We start from the raw sequence: 26,042 nt of genomic DNA, 5'->3' as shown, positions 1-26,042 counted from the left end.
CGGACTGTAAAAAGATCAGTGGTTGCCAGAGATCAGGCAGAGGAAGATGAAGAGGCAGAGAACAGACGATTTTCAAGACAATAAAACCATTCAGTATATATATATATTATAAATGGTGGATATGTTTCATTATAGATTTGTTCAAACTCACAAAATATACAACACTGAGAGTGGACTTTAATGTAAACTATAGGCTTTCAGCGATAACGATATGTCGATGTATGTTCAATTGTAACATGTGTACTACTCTGCTGGGAGATGCTGACAGTGGGGGAAGCTGGGCCATGGGTGAGCAGGCAGAGAGTATATGGGAACTCTACACTTTCCTCTCAATTTTGCTGTGAACCCAAAAATGCCCTAAAACAATATAATCTATTTTTTAAAAAATGACAACTCCGTGTTCAAGCATTTTATTAAATCAGATAAGGAATTTCCACACTGTTGCACATACCAGTTTGGACACAATTATAAGGGCATATCATTTGTTTACAAAGATATCAATGAGCAGTAGGTTGGCAAGTCTAATAAGCCATGTTTAGCCAACTAAAATTTCAAGAACATTCAAAGAGGAAACACAGTAAAGGTCATGCAAGTTCTAGAATAGTGAATCATGATAGAGCTCATTTATCCTTTACCTTCAAAATGCACCTGATATCTATAACCAGACAAAATCTGAAGTCCAGCAGGTTGTCACTAGTCAGATACACATTTCATTCAGAAATATTACACCTCTTACCACTTACTGGATTTTTTGATTAGAAATAACTCAATCCTCACTACAGAAAAGAGGTATTTGAAGAGATCTACTGCTGTAAAATGTATGCCCATATTCATAGTATGTCTTGAAGTTACTGAGCTTTCATTAAAGTGTGGTAAAGCATGATACCCAAACCAGGAATCCCAGCTATGACCTTTCCACTTAGCTACACTAAACACCAGTTCAAGATAAAACACCGTGAAGACTAAACAGACCATGAGCAGTGAAACAATTCAGTGAGGCTGTAATAATCTAGACCTATGTTAACTTCGGTAAGGGACATTAAGTCTATGGACTTTTTCTTAGGTGGCAGTTTCTTAGGGTGAACTGCCCTATAACAAACAACTGATTATCAGGTTTATAATGATGGTGGACTAGAAAACAAAGTCTTTACTCATGTAGCTTCAAACTTATTTGTTCACATCTCTGTTTAACTTAAAACCACCATATACTAACGGGTAGGGAGACATGATCAAGGATCCTTTTGCAAGCTTTGCTTCCCTACACATTTCACTCCCCCAGCCCCCTGAGTCTCCTATACAAGTTTCCCCTGATATAAGCTAAAAGATCAATTCTGGATATAAACTTGTGTGAACTAAGTTTCCAGGAGATGACATGCAAATAAGGGGATAAAGTTAAATTCATTTGTCAACAGCAAACATTGTAAATGTGGACTACCATCCCACTAAACAGAAGACCTGGAGAAACCACAAATATAATAAAACACTACATTAGGTTTAAAAACAAAGACTCTCGAATGAAGTAATTTTATTTTATAGTGGTTGAATTCACCCACCAAATGTTTAATGACCATAAAATGTTTCTGCAACTAAAACTAAAAGAGAATTATAGGGAGCTGGGAATACATGTTAGATACTAACGATCTTCAAGCTTTGAAGATGTCATTGCATGAAGAAAATTATGGGAAACACTGTTCCCGATAATTACGTACACCCTTAGTGTAACATATGGAGATCACTGTCTCCGATATAGACACTGTGGTAGGCAAAAACTACCTTGTTCTTTATACATTATGGAAGACACTGCTCCCGATAATGTGAGTTAGGTTTGTGACAAAGGTACTGGAAATTTTGCAAAATTCGAATTAAAGTTACACCTTGGATAAATTGAGCTGTAAAATTTCACATGTATGAGTATCACAGCCTTTAAGTGACATTAATGTATAACTTGGTCACAATTCCTTCCCTTTAAGAACTGCCATTTTTATCTGGTTGACTAAAATTCTAACTTGATTAGCAACTCCTAATTCAATTGAATTCTTCACCAATATTTAGCTTTATAATTTTATTTGGCGTGTGGCCGTTTTTTAAAACCCTCAAGTGTTGACCATAAATGCAAAACTTCCAGTATCTGTTGGGTTTTATTAGCAGATGCTGCTTTTATTAAAAAAAAACGACAGTATAACTGTCATAATTATGGAAGGCACTGCTTCCGATAATTATCTTCTATAAAAAAAACACCATTTATAGTGAACTCTGTCACTGATAAATAAACAATAAATATCTCAGTGCCAAAATGATAGAAAGCTTTTCCAAAAAATTAACACTTTGGCCAAAATTTGGCAGCGTGTTCTTTAAAATCTGACAAACTGAGTTTGAAATTAAACACCTAAAGCTGGTTTTCTTTCAAAATACTTTGGGAAACACAAAGACGACAAAGAACTAATACAAAGGCTTATGGGGCAGGGGCAGAGGAAAAGAAAATCTAGGTCTTTGGCTTCTGGTCTCCTCTTCTCATAAATAATCTTGAGGTTAACACATTAAGGCCTTACTCCTGTGATAAACAGTTGAACCTCACTTTATCCAGCGGAAGGACCTCTGTTTCAGACCTCACTGGCAAGAAAACAAGTCCCATCTCTTCTGAAAGTTAACTGTTTCATTCAGGGATGTGGAAACCAGCTAAATCCTTACGGAAGGCATAGATCTCATTTGGAGAATAAAGTCTTACAACCTGGTATCTCCTATCCAGCATCAAGTGCAGGTGGAGGATCCCACTAAGCTACCACTTCCAGCCTCCAGGAGACACCACCTCCCTCCTCCCACTTAGAAGATACCAGTTCATGTCCTTAGGATTTAGAGCAATAGTTTACGTAACTGGTTCTGACTTTGTCATAACTCTAACAAGAAAGAGGCAGTTACCATACAACACATTTAAAATTTTAGAGATAATCAGAGAAAAGATTCTATCATGAACATTTTTAAGTGGTTATTCACTTTAACTTGAAGTGCAGGTACCTACCCTGTATTAAAAGCTGCTGCCTAAAGAAATCTAGTGGTACCAAGATGGTCGGGTAGAATTTTAACAATATTAGGTTTTGTAGCCCTACTAAAAATTTAGCACAACCAGCACAAGTCTAAAAATCACACTACCCTGCTGTTCTCATATAAGTTATGGGTACCACATTTAAAGCTCATTGTCAATGTCCCAAATGTCACCAGAGAGGGCATTTGCAGCCCCCTGAATAGTCCAAGTTGTTAGAGCCAACTGGTTTCTAAACAGTGTTTCATTAAAAGCACTGATGTTTTCCTGGCGCAGCTTCAGATGCTCTAGTAATGCTGACAGAGTGTGAGAGCCAGTGCCCCAAAAGATATGTCGGAAAGGAGACTCTCTCGGAGATACATAGGGTGAGAGGAAGTGATATTCCACCTACGGAAACAAAACATGCAAGAGAATTTACACTGTGCTGGGACTTTTGGTGTAAGGGCCTGACACAGTAAAACAACGGCCATTTTCTCACTTGAAATGTGAAAATTCCCCCAATTTAGCAATGTGGAGAACCAGGCTACTTATCTTCTAACATTAAAACTATAATCAATCAATCCTTTTGTAAAAGTGAACTCTAATTATATTGGTTTTTTTTAGTTGAAGCATATGCATGGAAAATTTACAAGCTTCTACTGTAATCGAGTCTTCTGCCTCTTCCAGGCAGATTAAGATAGAAGCAGTTAAGAGCTGAATTAGAGAACAGGAATACAGAGAAAATGATAGCTAAAAATCATTAATGATTCCTTCTTTTTTTTTTTTTTCAACGTTTATTTATTTTTTGGGGGACAGAGAGAGACAGAGCATGAACGGGGGAGGGGCAGAGAAAGAGGGAGACACAGAATCGGAAACAGGCTCCAGGCTCTGAGCCATCAGCCCAGAGCCTGACGCGGGGCTCGAACTCACGGACCGTGAGATCGTGACCTGGCTGAAGTCGGACGCTTAACCGACTACGCCACCCAGGCGCCCCAATGATTCCTTCTTAAAAATGTTTCTTAAAACTTAAAAAAGGTTAATACTGGGACAAATGTCTCTTGGACTTCCAGTTTAGATATATTGGTTCTAGATCTTGCTAATAAGTAAGAGTTAAAAATCTGTGCTCAGTTCTAAAGCAGCAAATGATGCTAGGCTCCTGGAGTTACTACTCTGCTTTTTAGAAATGCAAGGCCCACCAGTTAAAAATTAACAATCTTTAGTTCTTCCATTTTTAGGAGTTTACTTACTCTCATGATACGGTCATTGATGTCCCTCATGATAAATCTGTTTGTTCTCTCAGCATTCCTATAATCTGTTGTCAGTCTGGAGGTGGCACGGAAGAAGTCTCCACGAGCAGAATACAGCCACTGTAGATTGAGACCCATCTCCTGAAGCAGAGAGACATTACGTTCTTTAGTAGATGTTGTATTTCTAAGGATGTTATACTATATACCTTTCTAATTTAGTGATAGCAAGGGAGTTGGTTCTGGTAAAAGGGGGTGGCTCGTGGACAAGCTCAAGATGCAGAGAATGGTAGACTTAGGCACCTTGCCCAGGAGGCCCCAAGCTCTATAGAGTGGTATGCTCATATTTGAGCCCAAGAGATGGCACAATTTTCCACTCTTAGTCTCATAAGGAAGCCGTCCTCCTGGAGAAATTTAACATAATTAACTTAATATATAATCCTGTGTAGTATATTGTTTCCAGTTCAATTTCCCTATGGGGGAAAATTTGAAAACATTTTGGTTCAGTGAACTTCAGAGTCTAGTGATTTGTCTCACAATTCCCACCTTCTGATCAGTTACAATTAGTTTCAAGAAAGCCATAATCATTAAGATTTGTTCATCAGTGATTTGCTTCATTTAAGGGATCTCTGTTAAACTGACTTCTAGTACCATAAAACCAGTTAGAAGCCACATATTAATACTAATTTGATTTTTTAAAAGATTCTATTTTTAAGTAATCTCTACACCCAACGTGAGGCTCGAACTTACAACCCTGAGATCAAGGCACACACTCTACCAACTGAGTCAACCAGGTGCCCCATTATTAATTTGGTTTTATCAAGTATTTGAATACTAGGCACGTAGGATGAACACTAAGTAGGACTGTAATTACTGACTGTGTTATCTCTCTAGCCGTGACATCCCTGAAAGGCATATATGATATATGGCCCAAACTCATAGTTTCAAAGTCATGGTTGAGATCTTTGTATTCTCTGGATTCTCTTCACAGGTTGCTTGGAATTACAAAAACTTAACATGCCTTAACAAAAGTTAACACAGTTCTAGACTCTGAAATACCTCGTGTGGTATATCCTAGATTTATAACCCACAACCTCTCAACTTTCAAATGAGTTAAAAATCTAAGAAAAATGATGTATCAGTTCCCTTAAAATGTACTTTGGCTACCCATCATGTCCTTTCTCAGGAATAGCTAAACATCATAATTGCTTGATATTTCAGCAACAAGAACCTGATTTTAATTAGTACTTACTTTTTTTTTTTTTTTTTTTTTAAATTTTTTTTTTTACAACGTTTATTCATTTTTGGGACAGAGAGATACAGAGCATGAACGGGCGAGGGGCAGAGAGAGAGGGAGACACAGATTCGGAAACAGGCTCCAGGCTCTGAGCCATCAGCCCAGAGCCCGTCGCGGGGCTCGAACTCACGGACCGCAAGATCGTGACCTGGCTGAAGTCGGACGCTTAACCGACTGCGCCACCCAGGCGCCCCAATTAGTACTTACTTTTATGTCTGCTCTGAATCGGCTCACATCCCTCACAAATGAAAGTATTTTGTCATTATACATCTCATAGTTCAGGTTCAATTCAAGATCATAGGTAAGTTTCATTATAAGCTGACCAGCTACTTCTGCTGCTGCACGTGCCATTTTGTTCAACTGAGGAACTTTCTGAATGAGTTTCTCATAGACATCCATGGTAGTACCCAAATAAGGATAATCTGTGTCCTGAAAAACAAAGCTAGGTTAATGTACTCATAGGAGGGTCATAAGAGTAGGAGCCTCACATTCATTTTTCCTTCAAGGTGATAACAGTTGCAATTCATCCCTTGCTTCTAATACATACCTACTCCAATTTTATCTGACATCCACTACTTTAATATCACTCTTGTTATTTCCTCTGAATCTGACCAACTCCTTGAATGACTACTTTCTTCTAGATTCTATAGAATCTTTGTCCCATCACATCATAGACCCTGAAAAGATTTCTAGCCGAATTTCTTGAGGTTGTATCCTTGTTTTCTTCTCTGGGAAATTTGGTTCATTAAATAAGGAAAGAAGAGAGCATGTATGAAGTGTGCTTTTGATATAAAGCATCATGCTTAGACCTGAATTTACCTTCTTCCTAATGATTCAGCACTCGATCCATTCATACATGTTACCTTTCTAACAAACATGTCTGATGCTCACAACTTCTCTCCACCTTGATTAGACAATTTAAGTAACTACTTTTTCAACTCTATTCCCTATCTTTGTCCTTGGTGACAATTTCACTGCCAATCCTTTGATCTGACCTCAATTATTTACTTTCACACTATACACTTCTGTATTACCTGCTGGGTTTTTGACATCTAAGAAGTTTTTAAGAAACCTTCTGGAGGTCAAAAGAAATCATCCATAAACCTCCACAACGGTAGCACCGGACATCCAGTTCTTCCTAATGTACTAAACAGATACTGTGACCAGCTATTTCAATGCCATCCATACTGCTGTTCTAGCAGAAGGTCAAGGGAGTTCCACCTATGTTAATCTCTGAATCCAGATCTTACATCACTCCCTAGCTCCAAACCTTTCCCCTCCTAGTTCCAGGCCAAAACACTCAGTGATAAGAAGTCTTGTGAGGACCTGGCCTCCAGAGCATCAATAATTTGATGCCAAAGTCAACAGCTTCCACCCTGACCTCCTACATTAACTCTAGGATCTCTTCAGCCCTGGGAAAGCCCACTACAGGGCTGGCTTTCCAGCTTCAGCACAGAAGCCTTCATCATTTTGTTTACTCATCGTGGCTTTCAGGGCCTTCTGACGACTCCTGAAACAGGCCAATCTTGCTTTCCTACAACTTGGTCAGTTCAAAGTTCTGTGTCACAACAACCTTGTACCTGGTTTAGGAGATTAACATCTTTGGACAAACGTCTAGAACCGTATTTCGACAGGTATCAAGAACAGCAATGTCCAGCTGAACTCTCTATTTGGTGGAAATAGTCTATACCCACACTGTCCAGTAGGTAGCCTTGTTATTAAGACTCATCATACCTAAGTGAAGATGGTTTAGCAAATAAATTCCAATGCTAATGAAGCTGAGAATAATTCCACGTTAAGACTGATAATAAGGGAGCATGTAATAACTGCAGGTGTATAACTTCTGACAACATTTCAAGTACTTCAGGAAATTTGGTCTCAAAACTGATGAAAGGGCTAAGATATAACTTGAGAGTTCTTCATACTTACCTCACAAAAACAGAAAGAAACTGCTGGGATTCCAGAATACGCAAGGAAAGGGAAAGCAGCATTATCCAAAGAAAATTTCTCACTGCAAGGAAAGCAAGAATGTGTCTCTAGGTTTTCTGAAGAACAGCCTGTGCTATCATGCAACCCTACCCCTATCCCCAAATAAATTCTTAAATCGACTGTATAGGTGGTAAGCTCACTGCAAGAATAGGTTTAGATCTCTACCTAACATAGCAGAGGCTACTGGATGATTCTGCTTTTCTACTAGTTGTTCATTCACTTTTCTCAACTTACACTTTGTTGATCCAATTGCTGTCCCGATAAAGAGACTGCCCAGTAACTGGGTGTTTCACCTATAAAAGGAAAAATTAATTTGTCACTAAAATGAATCTTTCTGCACACAGTCATTCAGGCTAGTCACAAACATACTTCGATCTGTAAACAGTTATAAAAAAAAATTTTATTGTTTCTTCTTGAAAAAAATTTAAGACCGCTAAAACAATCTCCAATTTCTAAAGTTATTCCTCCTACGCTCATGCTGCCAGTTCCTTTAGTTACAGCAAGAGAAAAAATGTTTTCCTCCTTTAACCATTTTAAAGGTGGCACAGTTTTAAAAGCCCTTTCTAGCCTTCATGATGCCTACCTTATTTCTGGCTTTTTCCTTCTAGCACATTTTATACTACTGCAGCCTAATCTGCACATTACTGCCTTGCTGGAAACTCGACAGCAATTCCTAGTTTCCCACAGGATCAAGGCCAAGTTCTCTGACCCTTGTTTCCTCCATCTTTAATGATTCCAATATATGGCCTCTAAGCCCATTAGCCAAATCTTATTCCTTCCTATTGCAAAACCACGGTCATTTGCATGTTTGTTTTTAGCCAGTGAATATTTCATCTGGCCTTCTTATTTAAGTATTAGGTATAGTTCATTAATTTTTTTAAATATTTATTTTTGGGGCGCCTGGGTGGCGCAGTCGGTTGAGCGTCCGACTTCAGCCAGGTCACGATCTCGCGGTCCGTGGGTTCGAGCCCCGCGTCAGGCTCTGGGCTGATGGCTCGGAGCCTGGAGCCTGTTTCCGATTCTGTGTCTCCCTCTCTCTCTGCCCCTCCCCTGTTCATGCTCTGTCTCTCTGTGTCCCAAAAATAAATAATAAATGTTGAAAAAAAAATAAAAAAATAAATAAATATTTATTTTTGAGAGAGAGACAGAGCTCAAGTGGGGGGAGGGGCAGAGAGAGGGAGACACAGAATCTGAAGCAGGCTCTAAGCTCTGAGCTGTCAGCACAGAGTCTGACGTGGGGCTCAAATTCACAAACTGTTAGATCACGACCTGAGCTGAAATCAGTCGCTTAACCAACTGAGCCACCCAAGTGCCCCATATTTTTAATTTTTTAAAATTAAAGCCATACCCACCATGGGGCTTGAACTCACAATCTCAAGATCAAGGGTCACATGCTCTACCAACTGAGCCAGCTAGGCATTCTCAAGTTCATTTAAAGCTTCCTTAGCATTATGACTCTGTAGACAATCCCCAGTGGGCAGTTTACCCTCACCTCACACAGTTCAATAGACTGAGAGCAAATAAGCTAAGAGCATGACTTAAATAATGCTACTATAGAATTTATTCTAAATTCCTGTACTTGGTTATTTATGATGATTGTTTAAACATCAATGCTTTTCACTTTACGTAAATTAGATGAGAAAATTAAGTTATAGATTTTGTAATTAGGTATACACTCACATCTTTCATCACCTTCTCAATAAGCGAATACAACAGTGGACTGGCAGAAACCTTGAAGTTGCTGGTACCTGCAAAGAGATTATTTGAACATTGCTTCTTCTCTAGTCAAGTGATTGTTACATGGCTACTTCAACAACTAAAAGTACTTGACAAAAAAGGAAGACATTAACCTAGATCAGTGGCAAATATGACTATACTCTTCAAGAAGTAGACAAAGTGATTTAAGAGTCAAGTTCTTTAGTAAACGCTAACTCTAATTGACTGAAGATCTTACTCCTGAGTTTGCATATGTTAACGATCTGTTTCTTGGTACTTTTTCAGTTTACCTATCTTAGGGCAATTGCCTGCTAGCTACTCTTGCTATATTCCATACATTCTGCTGTATAGGAAAGATGGCAATGACAACTAATCTAATAAAGGTTTAGTTCAATTTTTAAAAAATATTTTGAGAGATTGCATGCATATGCGTGCACAAGTAGGGGAGGGACAGAGAGAGAGGGAGACAGAATTCCAAGCAGGCTCCAAGCTGACAGCACTGACAGCCTGACACAGGGCTCAATCCCATGAACCAGGAGACCATGACCTGAACCGAAGTCAAGAGTCAGACACCCATCTGACTGAGCTACCCAGGTGCCCCAAGGTTTAGATCAAATTCCTTCCTTTTTCTTTCAAATGAGATATTCTACTATTCTCAGTTCATCCACTGGCTACATCTGTACCTTTAATAACATTCAAACTCTTTCAGAACTAGTTTATCTGGTATTTCTATTTGTGATACCACAATCTAGCAAGATGTGAATTAGTCTATAGAAGTATCACTCTATATTGTACAGTTGAGTTCCTTCTGGTCTAAAATATAGTCCAGACTAGTGGTTCTCAGACTTTAGTTTATCGGAATCACCTGGAGTGCTTGTTAAAACATAGCCTGCTGGATTTATGTTCCAGTTTCTAAGTGGAAAAGTCTGGGTAGGGTCTGAAATTTTACACTGCTAACAGTTCCCAGGTGATCTTAATGCCGCTGATTGAGGACCACACTGAGAATGACTGCATTAGACAAGGCAATCTGCACCTATTTTATAATTTAGTGGACTACTAAGAGAAAGCAAAGTTAGTCTTTTGATCAGGGAATGGACAATGTGAATTGTAAAAAAAAAAAAAAAAAAAAAAAAAAAAAAAAAGACAAGTGTTGCTTTAGAAAGCCTTCTCCTGGGGGCACCTGGGTGGCTCAGTCGGTTGAGCATCTGACCTCAGCTCAGGTCATAATCTCACGGTCCGGGAGTTCGAGCCCCGCGTTGGGCTCTGTGCTGACAGCTTGGAGCCTGGAGCCTGCTTCACATTCTGTGTCTCCCTCTCTCTAATCCTCCCCATCCATGTTCTGTCTCTGTCTCAAAAATAAATAAACATTTAAAAAAAAAAAAAAAAGAAAGCTTTCTTCTGGTTTGTTTCTTGGAGTTTTATTTTTTTCTTTGAGACAGAGAGAGCACAAGCTCATAAGCAGCAGAAGGGCAGAGGGAGAGAGAATCTCAAGCAGGCTCTGCACAGCCAGTGTGGAGCCTGACTTGGGGCTTAAACTCAGAAACCATGAGATCATGACCTGAGCCGAAATCAAAAGTTGGACGCTTAACCAACTGAGCCACTCGCTTGCCCCAGCTTTCTTCTGTTTTGTAAGTAGTTTATCTGAATTCATTAACAGCTGATGAAAAGGATACTTACCAAGAACAGCTTTGTCCAGATTAATGTAAGTGAAAGCTTTTAAATGCAAGGAGGAAAGGTATCCCTAGAAGAGATGGAAAAATACTAAATGTACTAATATGTATTAACCTGTCACATAGAGTAGCTATTATTAGGGACTTCTTTTTAAATTTAGAGTCTATTAACACTAAATATACAAAGGCAAAAATGATATACAGTTGACTTCCCTAACGTGGGAGGTTAGGGATGATGACCACCCCCACTATGCACTTGAAAATCCACACGTAACTTCTGAACTCCTGAAAACTGTCCTACTAATAGCTTATTGTTGACCATAAGCCTTACCAATAACATAAATAGGTAACACATATTTTGTATATGTATTACATATTGTACTTACAATAAAGTAACCTAGAGAAAAGAAAATGTTAAAAAAAATCATAAGAGAAAATGCATTTAGAGGGCCATTACTATACTTTTTTAAAGGACTAGGCTGCATTTATTAAAAAAAAAAAAATCCACCAGGTTTTGACCTGCACAGTTCAAACCTGTCTTGTTCAGGATCAACTGTAATCAAATCTAAAAGAGTCTGGTTTCTGGAGGACAAATGAAGCCAAGGGCAAGTTCAGGTGCCCATTCTGGGTATGAGTGTTATACAAATAATACCTCTAGCCATTCAGTGGCACCAACAGCTCCGAAGTCTCCAGCACTCCAGCTGGCAAAGACAATGCTTCTGCTGGGTTTAAAGCCACCTAAAAGATAGCAAAAAAGTTAATTTATCTTGGGAAAGGTTATAGGTAGGCAACTGACTTCAGATGAAATCAGAAATTTCTAACTCAAGACAGCAGATTCAAAAATATTTCTTTCCCTTTTGAGGCCCCAGGTGAAAGAACAAAAAAAAATAAGAATAAATTTTAAAGGTAATCTACAAAAAAAGAAGAGAACATTTGCAAATAAGATTTCAAACACATAGTAGAGACCAGTTTTTACAGGAAGTCACTTTTGTTTCAACTCCATTCTTTGAGCCCCCCTAAAATTCTGCACCAAGAGATATTTGAAATTGCAGTGTAACTACAATGTGTCTCTTCTCTGAAAAGAATCTGCATAGAAGTCAGTCACTGAAAACATAGGGTTACTGTACAATTGTTACCAGAGTAAATACTTACAAGTTTAAGTTATGAAAAAGTTTACAGAGAAATTACATTAATGACAGCTCCCCTCCAAACCTCCCCTTTTCCTGGGTATGCATTTTTCTGTATTATGTACTTTTCCACAAAAGTTAATAAGCACTGCAACTTACCCATGGCCCAAGGATTCAAGAATGTGATAGGGGTTTGTATGTGTGTGTGGGTGTGTGTAGAGGAGTGGCAAATACCAAGGGAGAAAGGCTTGAAAGTGTTTACATATTATAAATATATAAAAACATATCCAGTATTATGTCTATAAACATAACACATCAAGTTACATATTATAATTTTATACCAAAATTATAGAAACTTAGTACAGAGGTCTGCCACTGCTTGCTTTAAAATAGATTTCTTAGGGACCACGCTAGATTAGCCATGTCATTCTGAATATGTCAGACTAAGAGCTAGGGTCCAGTACAACACTTTTTGAGTGTCTCATCGAAGTTGATTCCCAGTGCAAAGACACTGCATGGAAAGCTGTTTCAAAGTCAAAGGCAGATCCAACAAAAGATGATCTGCTTTTGTACTCAAACTCAGAGTCCAGCACAAGTGAACCACAATAATATGGGCCAAAGTGAGAAAGCATATAGTATTTAGAACTATATATAGCAAATAGATATTCAAGGGTCCTCACAATTTGTACTCTACCTTTTAAGACCATATCAGAGAGTATCCGTGCAAGTTCCAAGAGGAGAGCTGTTCCTACGCTAGACTTTGCAGCTCCAGGACCCCAGGCATCCCTCTGAGCCCCTACTACAACATAGCGATCTTTAAAAAAAAAAAAACAAAAAAAAAAAAAGAAAAAAAAGATAAATTACACAATCAGCTTTTAAACTGTTTTTAATACTGAGCTTTAAACTCTAGAATAAGCATGTTTGTAAGAAGGATAAAAATGCAATATATGCATTAAGGATAAGAGAACCTTTCTTCATAGCTGACTTAGGACTCTAGGAATTAAAAATTTACATGACAATACTAATCTCTTTTTCCTTGTTAGTATTATTACTCTTTTCCACATTACCAGTTAAGTTTACTTATCGACTAATTTGTACTACTTAATTGTTTAATCAGCGACCAAGTCCAAGGGCTTTCCTTACTAAATGACATGACTCTTAGATTCTACTTAGATAGATTGTATTGACTACTTCTACTTAATTGGTTAATAAGCAACCAAAGTCCAAGGGCTTTCCTTACTAAATTACATGACTATTAGATTCTACTTAAATAGATAGACTGCATATTTCAAGGACCAATCAATAAACCACAGCCCACATGCCCATTCATTATGTATTGGTTACAGCTGTTTTCATGCTACAACATCAGCGTCAGCATAGTCAGCTAGTCAGAGTTAAGTACGTAGTTGCAACAGAGACTGTATATCCTGCAAAGTGTTCATCTGTCCCCTTAAGAAGTAGTTTGCTTACTGATGACATATTCAATAACTTGAAAGAGATTCTCTAGTCACAGTGGTCAATTTTTGACAAATTAATTTCCTAGGGCCTTATTACCTCCCAATAACACTGACACCTAAAAAGTTCACTGTAGGACAGACCAGAGCACGCCACAAAACCAAGCCAAAGCCAGCCTTCCTGCACTCTCTCTTCTGGCCACATTCTTATGAACTAGGAAAACAGAAACAAACTAACAAACAAAAGAAAAAAACAAAACAAAAAACCAAGGGTCTTTACCAGGTTCTTCAAAACCTTTAATAACTCCAAACACGTTAAAAATTCTTATCTCTTTCAGCACGTTGTTCACAGTGAGCTTCACATTCCAGTTCCGTGAGGTTTCCAGCCTACAGGAGGAGTCTGTTTCCCAAGCAGAAGGACAGTCTCCTTCCATATTTCTAGAAGTAGAAAACAGACATTAGAGTTCTGATTATTATGGCTTCCCTCAGGTTTACAAAATCAATCTTCCTTACTCTCCAGTGAAGTTTTAGGCTAAGAGGACATATAAAGAAAACATATACAAAATTTACTCCCTGGTGGCTAACCATTTGTGTCTTACTCCGATCTGTAGGCAATCATCTGAAAATCATCAGTTATCTCCTGGTTTAAACAATGTTTTAAAAAAATTTCTGTACCTATCCTCATCTGAAATGTGCCTTTCTGCCAGAGACACAGCTATCATTTACATGTGAAGTAGATACCAAGATGGACTCAGAATGAAGTTCTGACATAAAAACCTGTGAGTATATTCCCATGTTTCCTGACTCTCTACACTAACTAGTACACATTCTTTTTTTTTTTTTTTTTTTTAATTTATTCTTGAGAGATAGAGACAGAGCATGAGCAGGGGAGGGGCAGAGAGAGAGGAGGAGATGCAGAATCTGAAGCAGGCTCCAGGCTCTGAGCTGTCAGTACAGAGCCCGACGTGGGGCTCGAGCTCACGAACCGCGAGATCATAACCTGAGCTGAAGCCGGAACTTAACTGACTGAGCCACCCAGGCGCCCCTATACATTGTTATCATAATTATAAAAGAATATTTTCATGCTGCTGATAGTTACGTATCTTCCCCTGTCTAATTCCTCATGTTACCCAAACAATGACTGCTCTATTTACATAAATGTCAAAACACGATTACCCCACACTACACAAGGATAAGACAGGGAAGGGAGCTGGCATCACAGGTTAGGGAAGACCTGTAGGTGGAGGTAAGAATGATCTGATTTGAAGTTTGGTATAAGTCAATAAAAAATCACCATTTTTAAAATGCTTCATGGGATGCCTGGGTGGCTCAGTCGATTAAGCGTCTGAGTCTTGATCTCTGCTCAAGTCATCTCATTGTTTGTGGGATGGAGCCCTATGTCGGCCTCTACACTAATAGCATGGAGCCCACCTGGGATTCTGTCTCTCCCTCTCTCTCTGCCCCTCCCCGCGCATGAGCACTACTCTCTCTAAATAAATAAGTTTAAAAAAAAAATGCTCATAGATAGCATGGTTAATAGTCACATGGTGTTACACGTGTGTCCTTACATGTAAATGCTCTTCATTTGAAATCAGTCACCCTGCTAAGTAGATTATATTTTAGCTATCCAATTAAGTGAAAGAAACATGATCAGTGGGGTTAGAGTAACTTGTTCTACATCACACAGAAAATCTAAGTGTCTGAGACCAGATCTACACTCTATACCAATACCAGGTGGGAAGTATGTCTAGATCAAGATAAAAACTAATGACATGTACTCTAATCAGACAGGGTTCTATTTTTATTTATTTTTTTTTTTCAACGTTTATTTATTTTTGGGACAGAGAGAGACAGAGCATGAACGCGGGAGGGGCAGAGAGAGAGGGAGACACAGAATCGGAAACAGGCTCCAGGCTCTGAGCCATCAGCCCAGAGCCTGACGCGGGGCTCGAACTCACGGACCGCGAGATCGTGACCTGGCTGAAGTTGGACGCTTAACCAACTGCGCCACCCAGGCGCCCCGACAGGGTTCTATTTTTAAAGACAGATACTAATACATTAGGGAGGATATCCAGGACTAATCATGACTGTAAAGCATCTGGAAACTGTCATGAGAACTGAAGATATTCCATTATAGACAAGAAAACTTGAACTGTTGTTGCTAAGAAGAAAATCTAGAACTAATCGGTGTTACAGGGAATAAGATTTCAGTTCAACATGAATTCTAACAGCTCTTTTCCAATAACTGAATAGGTTGCCAAGGGCAACAAAGTGCTTTACCTCAGGAAGTCCTCAAGGAGAAGCTATGCCAGGAATGGTACACAAGGAATTCACTGGGTAAATTGAACAAGGACTTGCAGAGTTTGTAAATCCAATGTCTAATTATTAGTATCACTTTATGGAGGAAAAACTTCATGTTTATCTACACCAGCGTAAGAGCTATCCACCCCACGAGATGCCAAATATGGAAAACTACAGCCAATTATCTAAAATGCTATCAAATTGAGGTGACTTTTAAGCGTCTGACTCTTGATTTTGGCTCAGGTTATGATCTCATGGTTTGTGAGTTCAAACCTTACATTATGTTTTGTGCTGACAGGGTGGAGCCTGCTTGGGATTCTCTATCTCTCCCTCTCTCTCTGCCCCTCCCCTGCTCATGCACACTCTCTCTCTCTCTCAAAAACAAAGTAACCTTTTTTTTTTTTTTTAATGTTTATTTAGTTTTTGAGAGAGACAGAGTATGAGTGGTGGAGGGGCAGAGAGAGGGGGAAACACAGAATCGGAAGCAGGCTCCAAGCTCTGAGCTGTCAGCACAGAGCCCAACGCAGGGCTCCAACTCACAGACCCGGAGATCATAACCTGAGCCGAAGTCGGATGCTCAACTAACTGAGCCACCCAGGCGCCCAACAAAATAACTTAAAAAAAAAATAAATAATAAAATGTTATCAAATCAACTTAAGGAGATTATTATTCCTTTCTAACTCATAAAACCAGTTTTCAAAAAAGACAATTTTCAAATAAGAACTTACCCAAACAACTTTTCTGCAGTGGCTCTGGAGATGGTTTGGACAGGTATATTCGGCAATCCTGATGATTGCGATGGTGGAAACTGAGTATGATTGAAAGAAGGGAATCCAGGTGTATATGGGTCACCTGTTCCCAGATGGGCCTAGTTAAACAAAAAAGTAATGTGCTCTGTCAGACATTTATTCAAGAAATCCTTAGAAGATTCAGACTCAGTATGAGGGTATAGCCTACATTTAGTTTAGCAACTCAAACCATGAAGGTCTGAGTGGCTCTAAAATATGTGACTCTTGTTTTTATATGGCAATGGCATATGCCAAATCTCAATTCAAGACACTATTGAAAAGGTAATGTTAGCAATAATAACTAGGTCTCAAAGTCCCATAATCCATTTTCTTGTTACTGCTAAGACCCTCCCAGAAAAAAAAAAAGTATTTAATAAGGAAGGCATGTTACACTTCTATGAATGCAGATGGAATCCAGCAACAATTTGTAGAACCCAAAAACTCATTTACGTAAGAAATAAGAACTCACATGTCCAAAGAATGGAATCTCTGCATTAGTAATGGGAAATTTAGCCTGGTCCATGTATATCAAGACACCAATTGCATTGAAGCTTTCAGCATTTGCAACCTAAAGAAAAACATGTAAAGGTCAGAAGTGAAGATGTAATCACAAAGTTAGAAGAACAGTGTTGGGCTTTATGCTAAGACAAAAGGTTACAGAGGACTGCACTGAAACTCCCAAATGTTGCAAATAGCTTACATGTTGAGAAAAAATACTTCCCTTAACTAACTCATTAAGAGAGTTTCAAAGATAAGAGAAATAATAAAAACCCATCTAACACAACCACTGTCTTTTAGTATGTTCCATTCTAGGCCCTTATTACGTAGGTTTGACTTTCAATTTTCTTTTTCAAAAAACATAGTTATACATATATATTCCATATATACATAAAATTTGGTTATATAGAACTTAACAAAGCACCTTAATTTAACAATGATTTAGCAATTCTATGTAACAACAGAATACTGTTATTTTAAATTTAAACTGCTTTCACTGAAGCATTTCTGATTACCTCATTGTCACCGAAAGACAATGACTACAGAATACTCCAAGTGGCTATGCCATAGTTCTGGAAGTATCCTACAGTTTAGATAATTATAACTTATTTGATTTGTTGAATACTTTAATAAATTCAAGTTTAGGGGTGCCTAGGTGGCTCAGTAAGTTAAGCGTCCCACTTCGGCTCAGGTCATAATCTCCTAGTCCGTGAGTTCGAGCCCCACACTGGGCTCTGTGCTGACAGCTTAGAGCCTGGAGCCGGCTTCTGATTCTGTGTCTCCCTCTCTCTCTCTGCTCCTCCCTGCTTGAGCTCTGTCTCTCTTTCTCTCAAAATTAAATAAACATTAAAAAATAAGTAAATTGAAAATAAATTCAAGTATATTATTAGATATGAGAGTTTAAGACTGATGGTTTCCAGAATGTGAAAAAAAAATAATCAATGATACCACTTAAAGGAAGAATAGTATGATACCAGTGTATTTAATAACTTATACTCACCTTTTCAGCAAAAGTGATTTTCCCTGCTCTAACAATCACTAAAGATCCATTCACAGGAGAGTTTAAATTCTCAAAGTCTTTTTTAGTGCCAAAATTAGCATGGACCAGTCTACCCTAGAATAAAAACATGAGATTTAATGAGCATTACGGTATTAGAACAGCCGTAGAGTCTGAGAGAGGATAGTTTTACAGATCAAACCCAATAGAGAAAACAGAGATAAAAGGAGGCCAAAGCCTAAAAGGATGTAAGAATTCCAGTCAAACTAGTCAGTTATTAGGAGTGAATCAAGACTCTGGCCTCCTATAGTCACATCTTGCATCATCACATGCTGCCTTGAATCTAATTTGCATTGCTCTTGACATTTAATCTCTTTTACATTGCTTCCAATATTGTGTGGGGAGAGAAAGTCTAACAGGATATGATAAACAAAGAGACCTATACCAATATAAATACTGTAGGCTAGCCCTGGCTGCACCAATTACATAAAGTTCCTAACACTTGAATGCTAGATAATTGAGGACATACATAAAAATAGGTCTTAACGGAAAGTTCTGATAAGAAATCTGTATGAAAATTGTTAAACGCTATCTATCACAATAAAGTGTCTTGCATAGATCAATTTTTAGATGTTTATAAAAGCTGTCTCATAATATTCCTAAACTATTAATAGAGCTATATAAACTGATCCTGACAACCAAATAACCTAAATGTAGAAAGCTTGCAGGTGAACTAAAACCTTCAATGTTTCTGACAGAACAGTGTACCCACCTCCAAACCCCTAGGTTATAGGTAGTCAGGGAAAGTGATATAGCACAGGTAAAACTTCATCTGGCTTGAAAGGCATCCAATAAATTGACCCCTGACATACTAACATTTGTTTTTTAAAACCTGAAAAACCTAGGTAGATCTATCAACTGTTTTTTAAATTTCTGCAGTAGTTTGGCCATATTTGCCTAAATTAAAGATTCAAGCTAAGACTGGACTCCAGCCAAGATGGTTACTTATATTATATCTGTCCCCACATAAAGTGGAATCTTTTCTTTTTTATTTAAAAAAAAAATTTTTTTTTAACATTTTTATTATTTATTTTTGAGACAGGGAGAGACACAGCATGAACAGGGGAGGGTCAGAGAGAGGGAGACACAGAATCTGAAACAGGCTCCAGGCTCTGAGCTGTCAGCACAGAGCCCGATGCAGGGCTCGAACTCACAGACCGTGAGATCATGACCTGAGCCGAAGTCGGCCACTTAACCGACTGAGCCACCCAGGCGCCCCCATAAAGTGGAATCTTGATACATGCATTCACTCAACAAACACCATCTGTCAGGCACTGTCCAAGGGTCTATGACACAGCAGTAAATGAAGCCAACCTCTAGCCCTGCATGTAGCTTTCATTCTAGTGTGGAAACAAATGAGTAATGTCAGGGGTGTAAGTACCAGTAAGAAAAATAAAGCGGATAAAGGGAAGTGATTGGAGGAGGGCCATTTTTAACAAGATAATCAAGGAAGACTTCCCTAAGGAGGTTAACACTGGAAAAGACACTTGCACAAAAGGAGGGAACAGGCCATATTGGTAGTCCGGGGAAGAGTGGGCCCGCAGAAGGAAAGGGAGTTTTATAAAAGCCTTGAGGTGGAAGCATGCCTGCATTTGAGTGGTTTAGGAACACCGGGGAGGTTGGAGTGGCCGGCAGAGTGCAAGAGGAAGAGAGCAGTAGGATTACTTAGAGCCTTGCCGTCCTGAAAGAAGACCTAGGATTTTACTTTCACTGTGGCACAGGATGGCTGAGAATAAGAATATCTCACGATCAGTTACATTTTAAAAAATAAATTTATACCAAAATTCCTAAGAAAGGTAACGACAATGAGTTTCTGAGCTCTTCAACAGGGAAGACCATCTCATGCACCGTTTCGCCTTACTTACAGTAACTGTCGCTGCCTTACTGTATGCCACATAGCCCTCTGGACTCTCCACCAGGTATACCATGCCACTGTTCGTGCCCACTATGGTCACTGAGTTTGAAGCACTGGCAAAAAAAGATTAAGTTAAAATGAAGCTGAAGCTAAGGACAGCCTTGGGAAAAAAATGGCTTTAGTACATTTAGCATCTGATTTGCATTATTTATTCTGGAAGTCTTTGCTGTATTAGCACACCTGAAAATAGCTACTTCTAGAAAATAAGTTTACCATCTTTCAACATACCTGCCTTTGACCTGAACCTTAACAAAATGTTCATCATGCCAGGCTTTGCTAAGTTGAAGCTCACGGAATCGGTTCTCAATGAAAAAGGCAAGGCTTTCATCTTTTTGAGATCCAGCCTCACGAGGGAAATATGAATTTTCATTCAGCTGCCTAGAGGGAAAAAAGTCACTGTCACATGAACTAAAATTTAATTTAAAATAAACAATGAACTCAAATATCAAGAAAATTGTTTTAAAATAACTCAATACTATTCATCATAGCTAAGATAACTATGACCCCAAATTTCAAGGTTGACTAGAGACAAACTTAGAAGAAAAAAAATTATGCCCAATGTCTAAAGGAATTTATGACTTCAGCTTTATCCAACCTCTGAATACAATGTATAGTACTCCATCAAGAGCCCCATCTTAACACATATATGTGCTTAGGGTAATTTTAGGGGAAATGAGTAAGCAAAATCAAAGTATTACTGTTGGTGAACTCAAGATGTACAGCTTTAATTTTCACCTTTGAAGCAAAACTACTCCTTGTTCTGATCTCCTATGTCTCACTGTAAATATATATACATCATATTAGTTATTTGATTTTTGTTTGGTAGACTACACTCTTACGTTATCCATAATGCCTGGTATACGGTATATACAAAAGTATTCATTAGATGAAGTAAAAATGCCAAAATTCCTCATCTAAGACTAAGAGAATCATTGTACCACGGAAACTACTGGAAGCCAGCTAATAGGTAAACGATGAATACGTTCTTTACACAGGGTTATATACGTGTCTAAGGAAGGTCTTCAAAATCGAAGGACAGAAACCTTAAGGACACTTCTAAGGCTATACGGATTAATGAGAACCAGAAGAAATCACGAATACTAGAGACATGATAGTCTCTATATCAAGTCGGGCAGTCAAGTTAGTCCTAATCTAAAGAATATAAAAGGCTACTGATGCCCTTGTTGATGGTAGCAAAGCTCAGTGTGCCTTACAAGGGGTTGAGATGAAAATCAAAGCAAAGAAAGTCTGACAGCAGGCAACAAGCTTAAAAGACCAGATGGGGCGCCTGGGTGGCGCAGTCGGTTAAGCGTCCGACTTCAGCCAGGTCACGATCTCGCGGTCCGTGAGTTCGAGCCCCGCGTCAGGCTCTGGGCTGATGGCTCAGAGCCTGGAACCTGTTTCTGATTCTGTGTCTCCTTCTCTCTCTGCCCCTCCCCCGTTCATGCTCTGTCTCTCTCTGTCCCAAAAATAAATAAACGTTGAAAAATAAAAGACCAGATGACAAAAAGATCAAAGACCTCTGAATTTTTTAAAGAAAAAGGAGTGTCCTCACAAAAATTTTTTCCCCATCCAACAAGTTTGAATTCTTTACTAATTCTTTACCTTCCAGCTAAACATGGGAAGTCTCCCCTACTGTAAGAAGTCTTTCCTCCAGACTGTCATGTTTGTTTTGTTTCACTGCTCTGAATAATCAGTATTTGTTAGGGACTGAGATTAAATTTGTGAAGTAGCTCAAGTTTACCTGATGGTGCTGGTGAACTCTGTGTTACTCAGTTTCTCTGACAGCATTGTTTTGAGGTCCGACCAAAATAAGTGAGAAGGTGCTTCAGGAAAGTACTCTTCTGTTTCTGAAGGTTCGGTTCCCTCTACCTCCAGAGACTCTGTTCCTGCTGGTCTCTCACATTCAGACTTCGCTTCTACACGTTTACAATAGCCCAAGTAGCCAATCATAAATCCTATGGATAAAAAGTTTCAGAACTGACAATATATTCCTATAGGAACTGTTAATATTTTCAGCTAAGCCTTGAAAATACTGGCTTTAATCAAATTGTAAGCAGTAGGAAAGTAAATAATGAATCTCAATTTTTTTATATTTTAAACCATTCAATCTAATAAATCATACAGTTGACTCCTGAACGATGCAGGGGTTAGGGGTGTATACCCCCACACAGTAGAAAATCTGCATGCAACTTTTGACTCTCCAAAAACGTTAACTACTAATAACCTACAGTTGACTGGAAGCCTTATGGTAACATAAAGAGTTGATTAACACGTATTTGTATGTTACATATGTTATGTGCCATATTCTTACAATATCTGTCTTTTTCTTATCTTTTTCAGTATTTCTACACTACACAGTTGGTGTGCAAGTTCTTCAAATTGTCACAAATCTCCAAAAACTTTTCCAATATATTTACTGAGGGGCACCTGGGTGGCTCAGTCAGTCAAGCGTCCGACTCTTGGTTTCATCTCAGGTCATGATCTCACAGTTCGTGGGTTCAAGCCCTCCATCTGGCTCTGCGCTGGCAGTGCAGAGCCTGCTTGGGATTCTCTCTCTCCTCTCTCTGCCCTGCCCTCCTACTCACTCTCGCTCTCTCTCAAAATAAATTAAATATATACATACGTATTTTAAAAAATCTGCATATATGTGGACCCACACAGTTCAAGTCCACGTTGTTCAAGAGTCAACTTTATAGTAACTTTAAATACTTGCCTTTTAATTGTGTTTAAGTTTATTTATTTATTTAAGTAATCTCTATACCCAACCTGGGGCTTGAACTCTTGGCCCCAAGATCAAGAGTCACATGCTCTACTGACTGAGCCAGTGAGGTGCCCCTAAATAGTTACCTTTTTAAAATATAGGTAACTTTTCTTCCCAGAAGCCTTCTTTAAATCCTTAGGCCAAGCTTCTATGCTACAGATATCCTGTGTGTATTCCTAGTATAACATTTGCACATTACAATGAAATGATTCATGTGTCTCTCTTCTTCCACCAGGCCAAACTCAAAGGCAGGCATAGAATCTTAGTCATTGTTGTTGTATTCCTAGTGCCTAGCATAATGGCACATAAAAAGGCACAAAATAAATGTTTGCTTGGCTGAATTAACAGATTTCCTGGAGTCACTCCCAAGGAACATTTAAGTTTTGAATAGCCACTCTTACCAATCAAGAAAAAGAGGATTATAGCGATAGTCCCATAGCAGATAAATCCATTAAACCTTTTTGGTTTCGTGACACTGGCACCATTATCCCTCATGTTATTGTCAACATTTTCTTCTTCATCTGCAGCTAGTTTCATCTCCACATGACTGTTGTCACCATCTACTTGCCGAGCCAGACTAAACCGGGTATAGGACAATGGTTCTCCACCAAACTGAGATTTGAAGAAAAGAGAGAAAGAAAGCATCATGAAAGAGAAGAAAGGGAAGAGGAACATTTACCAAAAGTTTGGTTAGGTACTATACTTAGTAGTGGACCATTACTAGGACTTGCTATATATTCTTAAGAAAAAAGAAGTTCCTCTTTCAAAGCAACATTCTTCCTGATACCTAGTTCTGTCAATGGTAGATGGGGGCTAGATCACACACTGGCCTTTTGCATCTCATTCAGCCTTTTCATTCAGGGTTTCTGTTACATATGTCTACTAATATAGGTATACATTTTGATCAGCTTTCTTTGTTCATCTTATCAATGTGGCTGTCCCCCTCCTACCATACTTGAAATACCCTGTATGTTCTTACAAGATTTCCCATAGTTAACTCCACACAAGACTGAAGATACCCTTTGTGGGAGGAGTTACATTGCCAAGCCACCACTTCAACATAAAAAAATACTTTATGACAGCTTTGAATATTACTTCATGCTTATTGGGTGAGAGCCATTCTTCTATATTTCATATTCTCACAAACTGGTGACAAGGAATAACAAAACTTAAAATATCTTACCAAGGTAGAGAATGCTGATCTGGCTTGATCCATCATTCTGAGCTGCCACACAAAAGAACCTAGTATTAAAACAGAAATTTAATACAAAATAGATACCATTGTACCAGTTATAAGAGGTTTTCATTACCACGCTAAATTATTATATATCAAGTTTACTTTTAAATATATTATCACATTCCCAGAAAGGGTCTTTAATAAAGACATTTAGTTCATAGGAAAACTAAATTTAATATAATCCTTGATTAGATCCTGAGTTGAGGTGGGGTGGAGGTGAGAACAACTACAAAGGATATTATTGGGAAAAATAAGAAATCTGAATACAGACTACATAGTGGATAACAGTATTGCATCAGATTAGATCTGGAGAGTGTGATATATTCGATTTGATTATATTAGATTTGGAGAGTGTGATGATTTATTCTGTTTTTGGAAAAGAATGCCCTTGTTCTTAGGAGATTAATGCTGAAGAATTTAAGAATTTAGTATTGGGGCACCTGGCTGGCTCCATTGGAAGAGCATGTAACTCTTGATCTCAGGGTCATGAGTTCAAGCCATATGCTGGGTGTAGAGATTACTAAAAAAAAAATTGGAAAACTTAAAAAAAAAAAAAAAGGATGAAGTATCCTAACACTTATAACTTACTTTCAAATAGTTTAGTTTAAAAAAAAGCGTCTGAAAAAAAAAGGGGTATAAGAGGGGCACCTAGAGGCACGTAGGTGGCTCAGTCGGTTAAACATCCCACTCTGGATTTCATGAGTTTGAACCCCACACTGGGTTCTGCACTCATGGTGCAAGCCTGCTTGGGATTCTCTCTCCCTGTCCCTCCCCTGCTCACTTCCTCTCTCAAAATAGACTAAAAATAAATTAATAAATTACTTTAAAAGCGTATAAGAAATTGGGGTGCCTGGGTGGCTCAGTCAGTTAAATGTCCGACATCGGCTCAGGTCATGATCTCAGTTTGCGAGTTCGAGCCCCACATTGGGCTCTGTGCTGACAGCTCAGAGCCTGAAGCCTGCTTCGGATTCTGTGTCTCCTCTCTCCGCCCTTCCCCTGCTCATGCTCTGTCTCTGTATCTCAAAAAATGAATAAATGTTAAAAAAATTTTTTAAAAAAGTGTATAAGAAGTAAAGCAAATGTGGTAACTGTTAATAATTGATGAATCAGAATAAAGGGTACATGAATATGGATATATACTGTACTATTATTTCAAGTTCTCCTACCATGGTTCTACCTACCATGGTAGGTAAATTTAAGTAACTGAATTTAGTAGTCAAAGGGACAAATACAACAGACTAGCACCTGGGGGGAAAAAAAAACCCAAAGTAGAATTAAGTCAAGACTGGTCATGCTAAAAAGACCTGTAACAAACCATCTTCAATATAAAAGGAGAGAAAACATGATCCTTCTGATTAAAGGAACAGTTCTTACAAATGATTTAATAGATCTTTGATGCAAAACGAAATAGACAAAAGAAAAACACACCATGCTGTTTTACACACAAAGAAGCCAACCATCTGAGATGTTCAGTGTCTTGTTCAAGGCTGAAAACTGATAATCCAAAAACTGAAGTTCAATGGGTTACTGAGTTATAAAAATTCTGTTCTCATCTCCAGAAATGTAAGAAATTAATCTTAACCTTCGAATCACTATGTTGTGTACCTAAAACTGTATATTGTATGTCAACTATCCATAAATAAAATAAATTTAAAAATAAATGACAGCCATTTTATTATTTTTTAAAGATTTAAACATTTTTTTATTTGAGAGAAAGAGAAAAGAAAGAGAGTGGGGGAGGGATAGAGGGAAGAGAGGGAGAGAGAGAATCCCAAACAGGGGAAAGTGCAGAGGGAAGACAGAGAGAATCCCAAGCAGGCTCCACACTCAGCACACAGACACAGGGCTCAATCCCACGACCCTGGGATCAAGGCCTGAGCCGAAATCAAGAGCTGGATGCTCAACTGACTGAGCCACCCAGGCACTGCTAAAAGATTTTTTTATTTTCAAATAATCTCTACACCCAACA

General features: G+C 38.5%; 1 protein-coding gene across 6 annotated transcripts in view; it reads right to left on the bottom strand.

The window, feature by feature from the left end:
* Positions 1–394: 394 nt before the first annotated feature.
* Positions 395–26,042, bottom strand: part of TFRC (transferrin receptor) — a 77,217-nt gene continuing 51,569 nt past the window's right edge. For 4 of the 6 annotated variants that reach the window (XM_047874163.1, XM_047874165.1, XM_047874162.1 and 1 more), the window contains 18 exons: positions 24,020–24,078; positions 23,238–23,448; positions 21,817–22,030; positions 20,301–20,450; positions 20,023–20,125; positions 18,101–18,214; positions 17,072–17,170; positions 16,543–16,682; positions 13,794–13,951; positions 12,754–12,873; positions 11,585–11,670; positions 10,940–11,003; positions 9,227–9,294; positions 7,781–7,839; positions 7,487–7,568; positions 5,765–5,986; positions 4,264–4,404; positions 395–3,424 (listed from right to left, as the gene is read on the bottom strand). In XM_047874163.1, the coding sequence (XP_047730119.1) occupies positions 3,182–3,424; positions 4,264–4,404; positions 5,765–5,986; positions 7,487–7,568; positions 7,781–7,839; positions 9,227–9,294; positions 10,940–11,003; positions 11,585–11,670; positions 12,754–12,873; positions 13,794–13,951; positions 16,543–16,682; positions 17,072–17,170; positions 18,101–18,214; positions 20,023–20,125; positions 20,301–20,450; positions 21,817–22,030; positions 23,238–23,448; positions 24,020–24,055 (2,310 nt within the window). In that variant the 5' untranslated portion in view covers positions 24,056–24,078 and the 3' untranslated portion in view covers positions 395–3,181. The remainder of the gene's footprint in view (positions 3,425–4,263; positions 4,405–5,764; positions 5,987–7,486; positions 7,569–7,780; positions 7,840–9,226; positions 9,295–10,939; positions 11,004–11,584; positions 11,671–12,753; positions 12,874–13,793; positions 13,952–16,542; positions 16,683–17,071; positions 17,171–18,100; positions 18,215–20,022; positions 20,126–20,300; positions 20,451–21,816; positions 22,031–23,237; positions 23,449–24,019; positions 24,079–26,042) is intronic. The other 2 variants (XM_047874167.1, XM_047874166.1) reach the window with 1 other exon arrangement.

Source organism: Prionailurus viverrinus, chromosome C2 (assembly GCF_022837055.1).
Source record: "Prionailurus viverrinus isolate Anna chromosome C2, UM_Priviv_1.0, whole genome shotgun sequence".
Classification (NCBI taxonomy): domain Eukaryota; kingdom Metazoa; phylum Chordata; class Mammalia; order Carnivora; family Felidae; genus Prionailurus; species Prionailurus viverrinus.
Note: the sequence above shows the minus strand (reverse complement) of the source record. Positions and strands in the feature narration are given on the sequence as shown.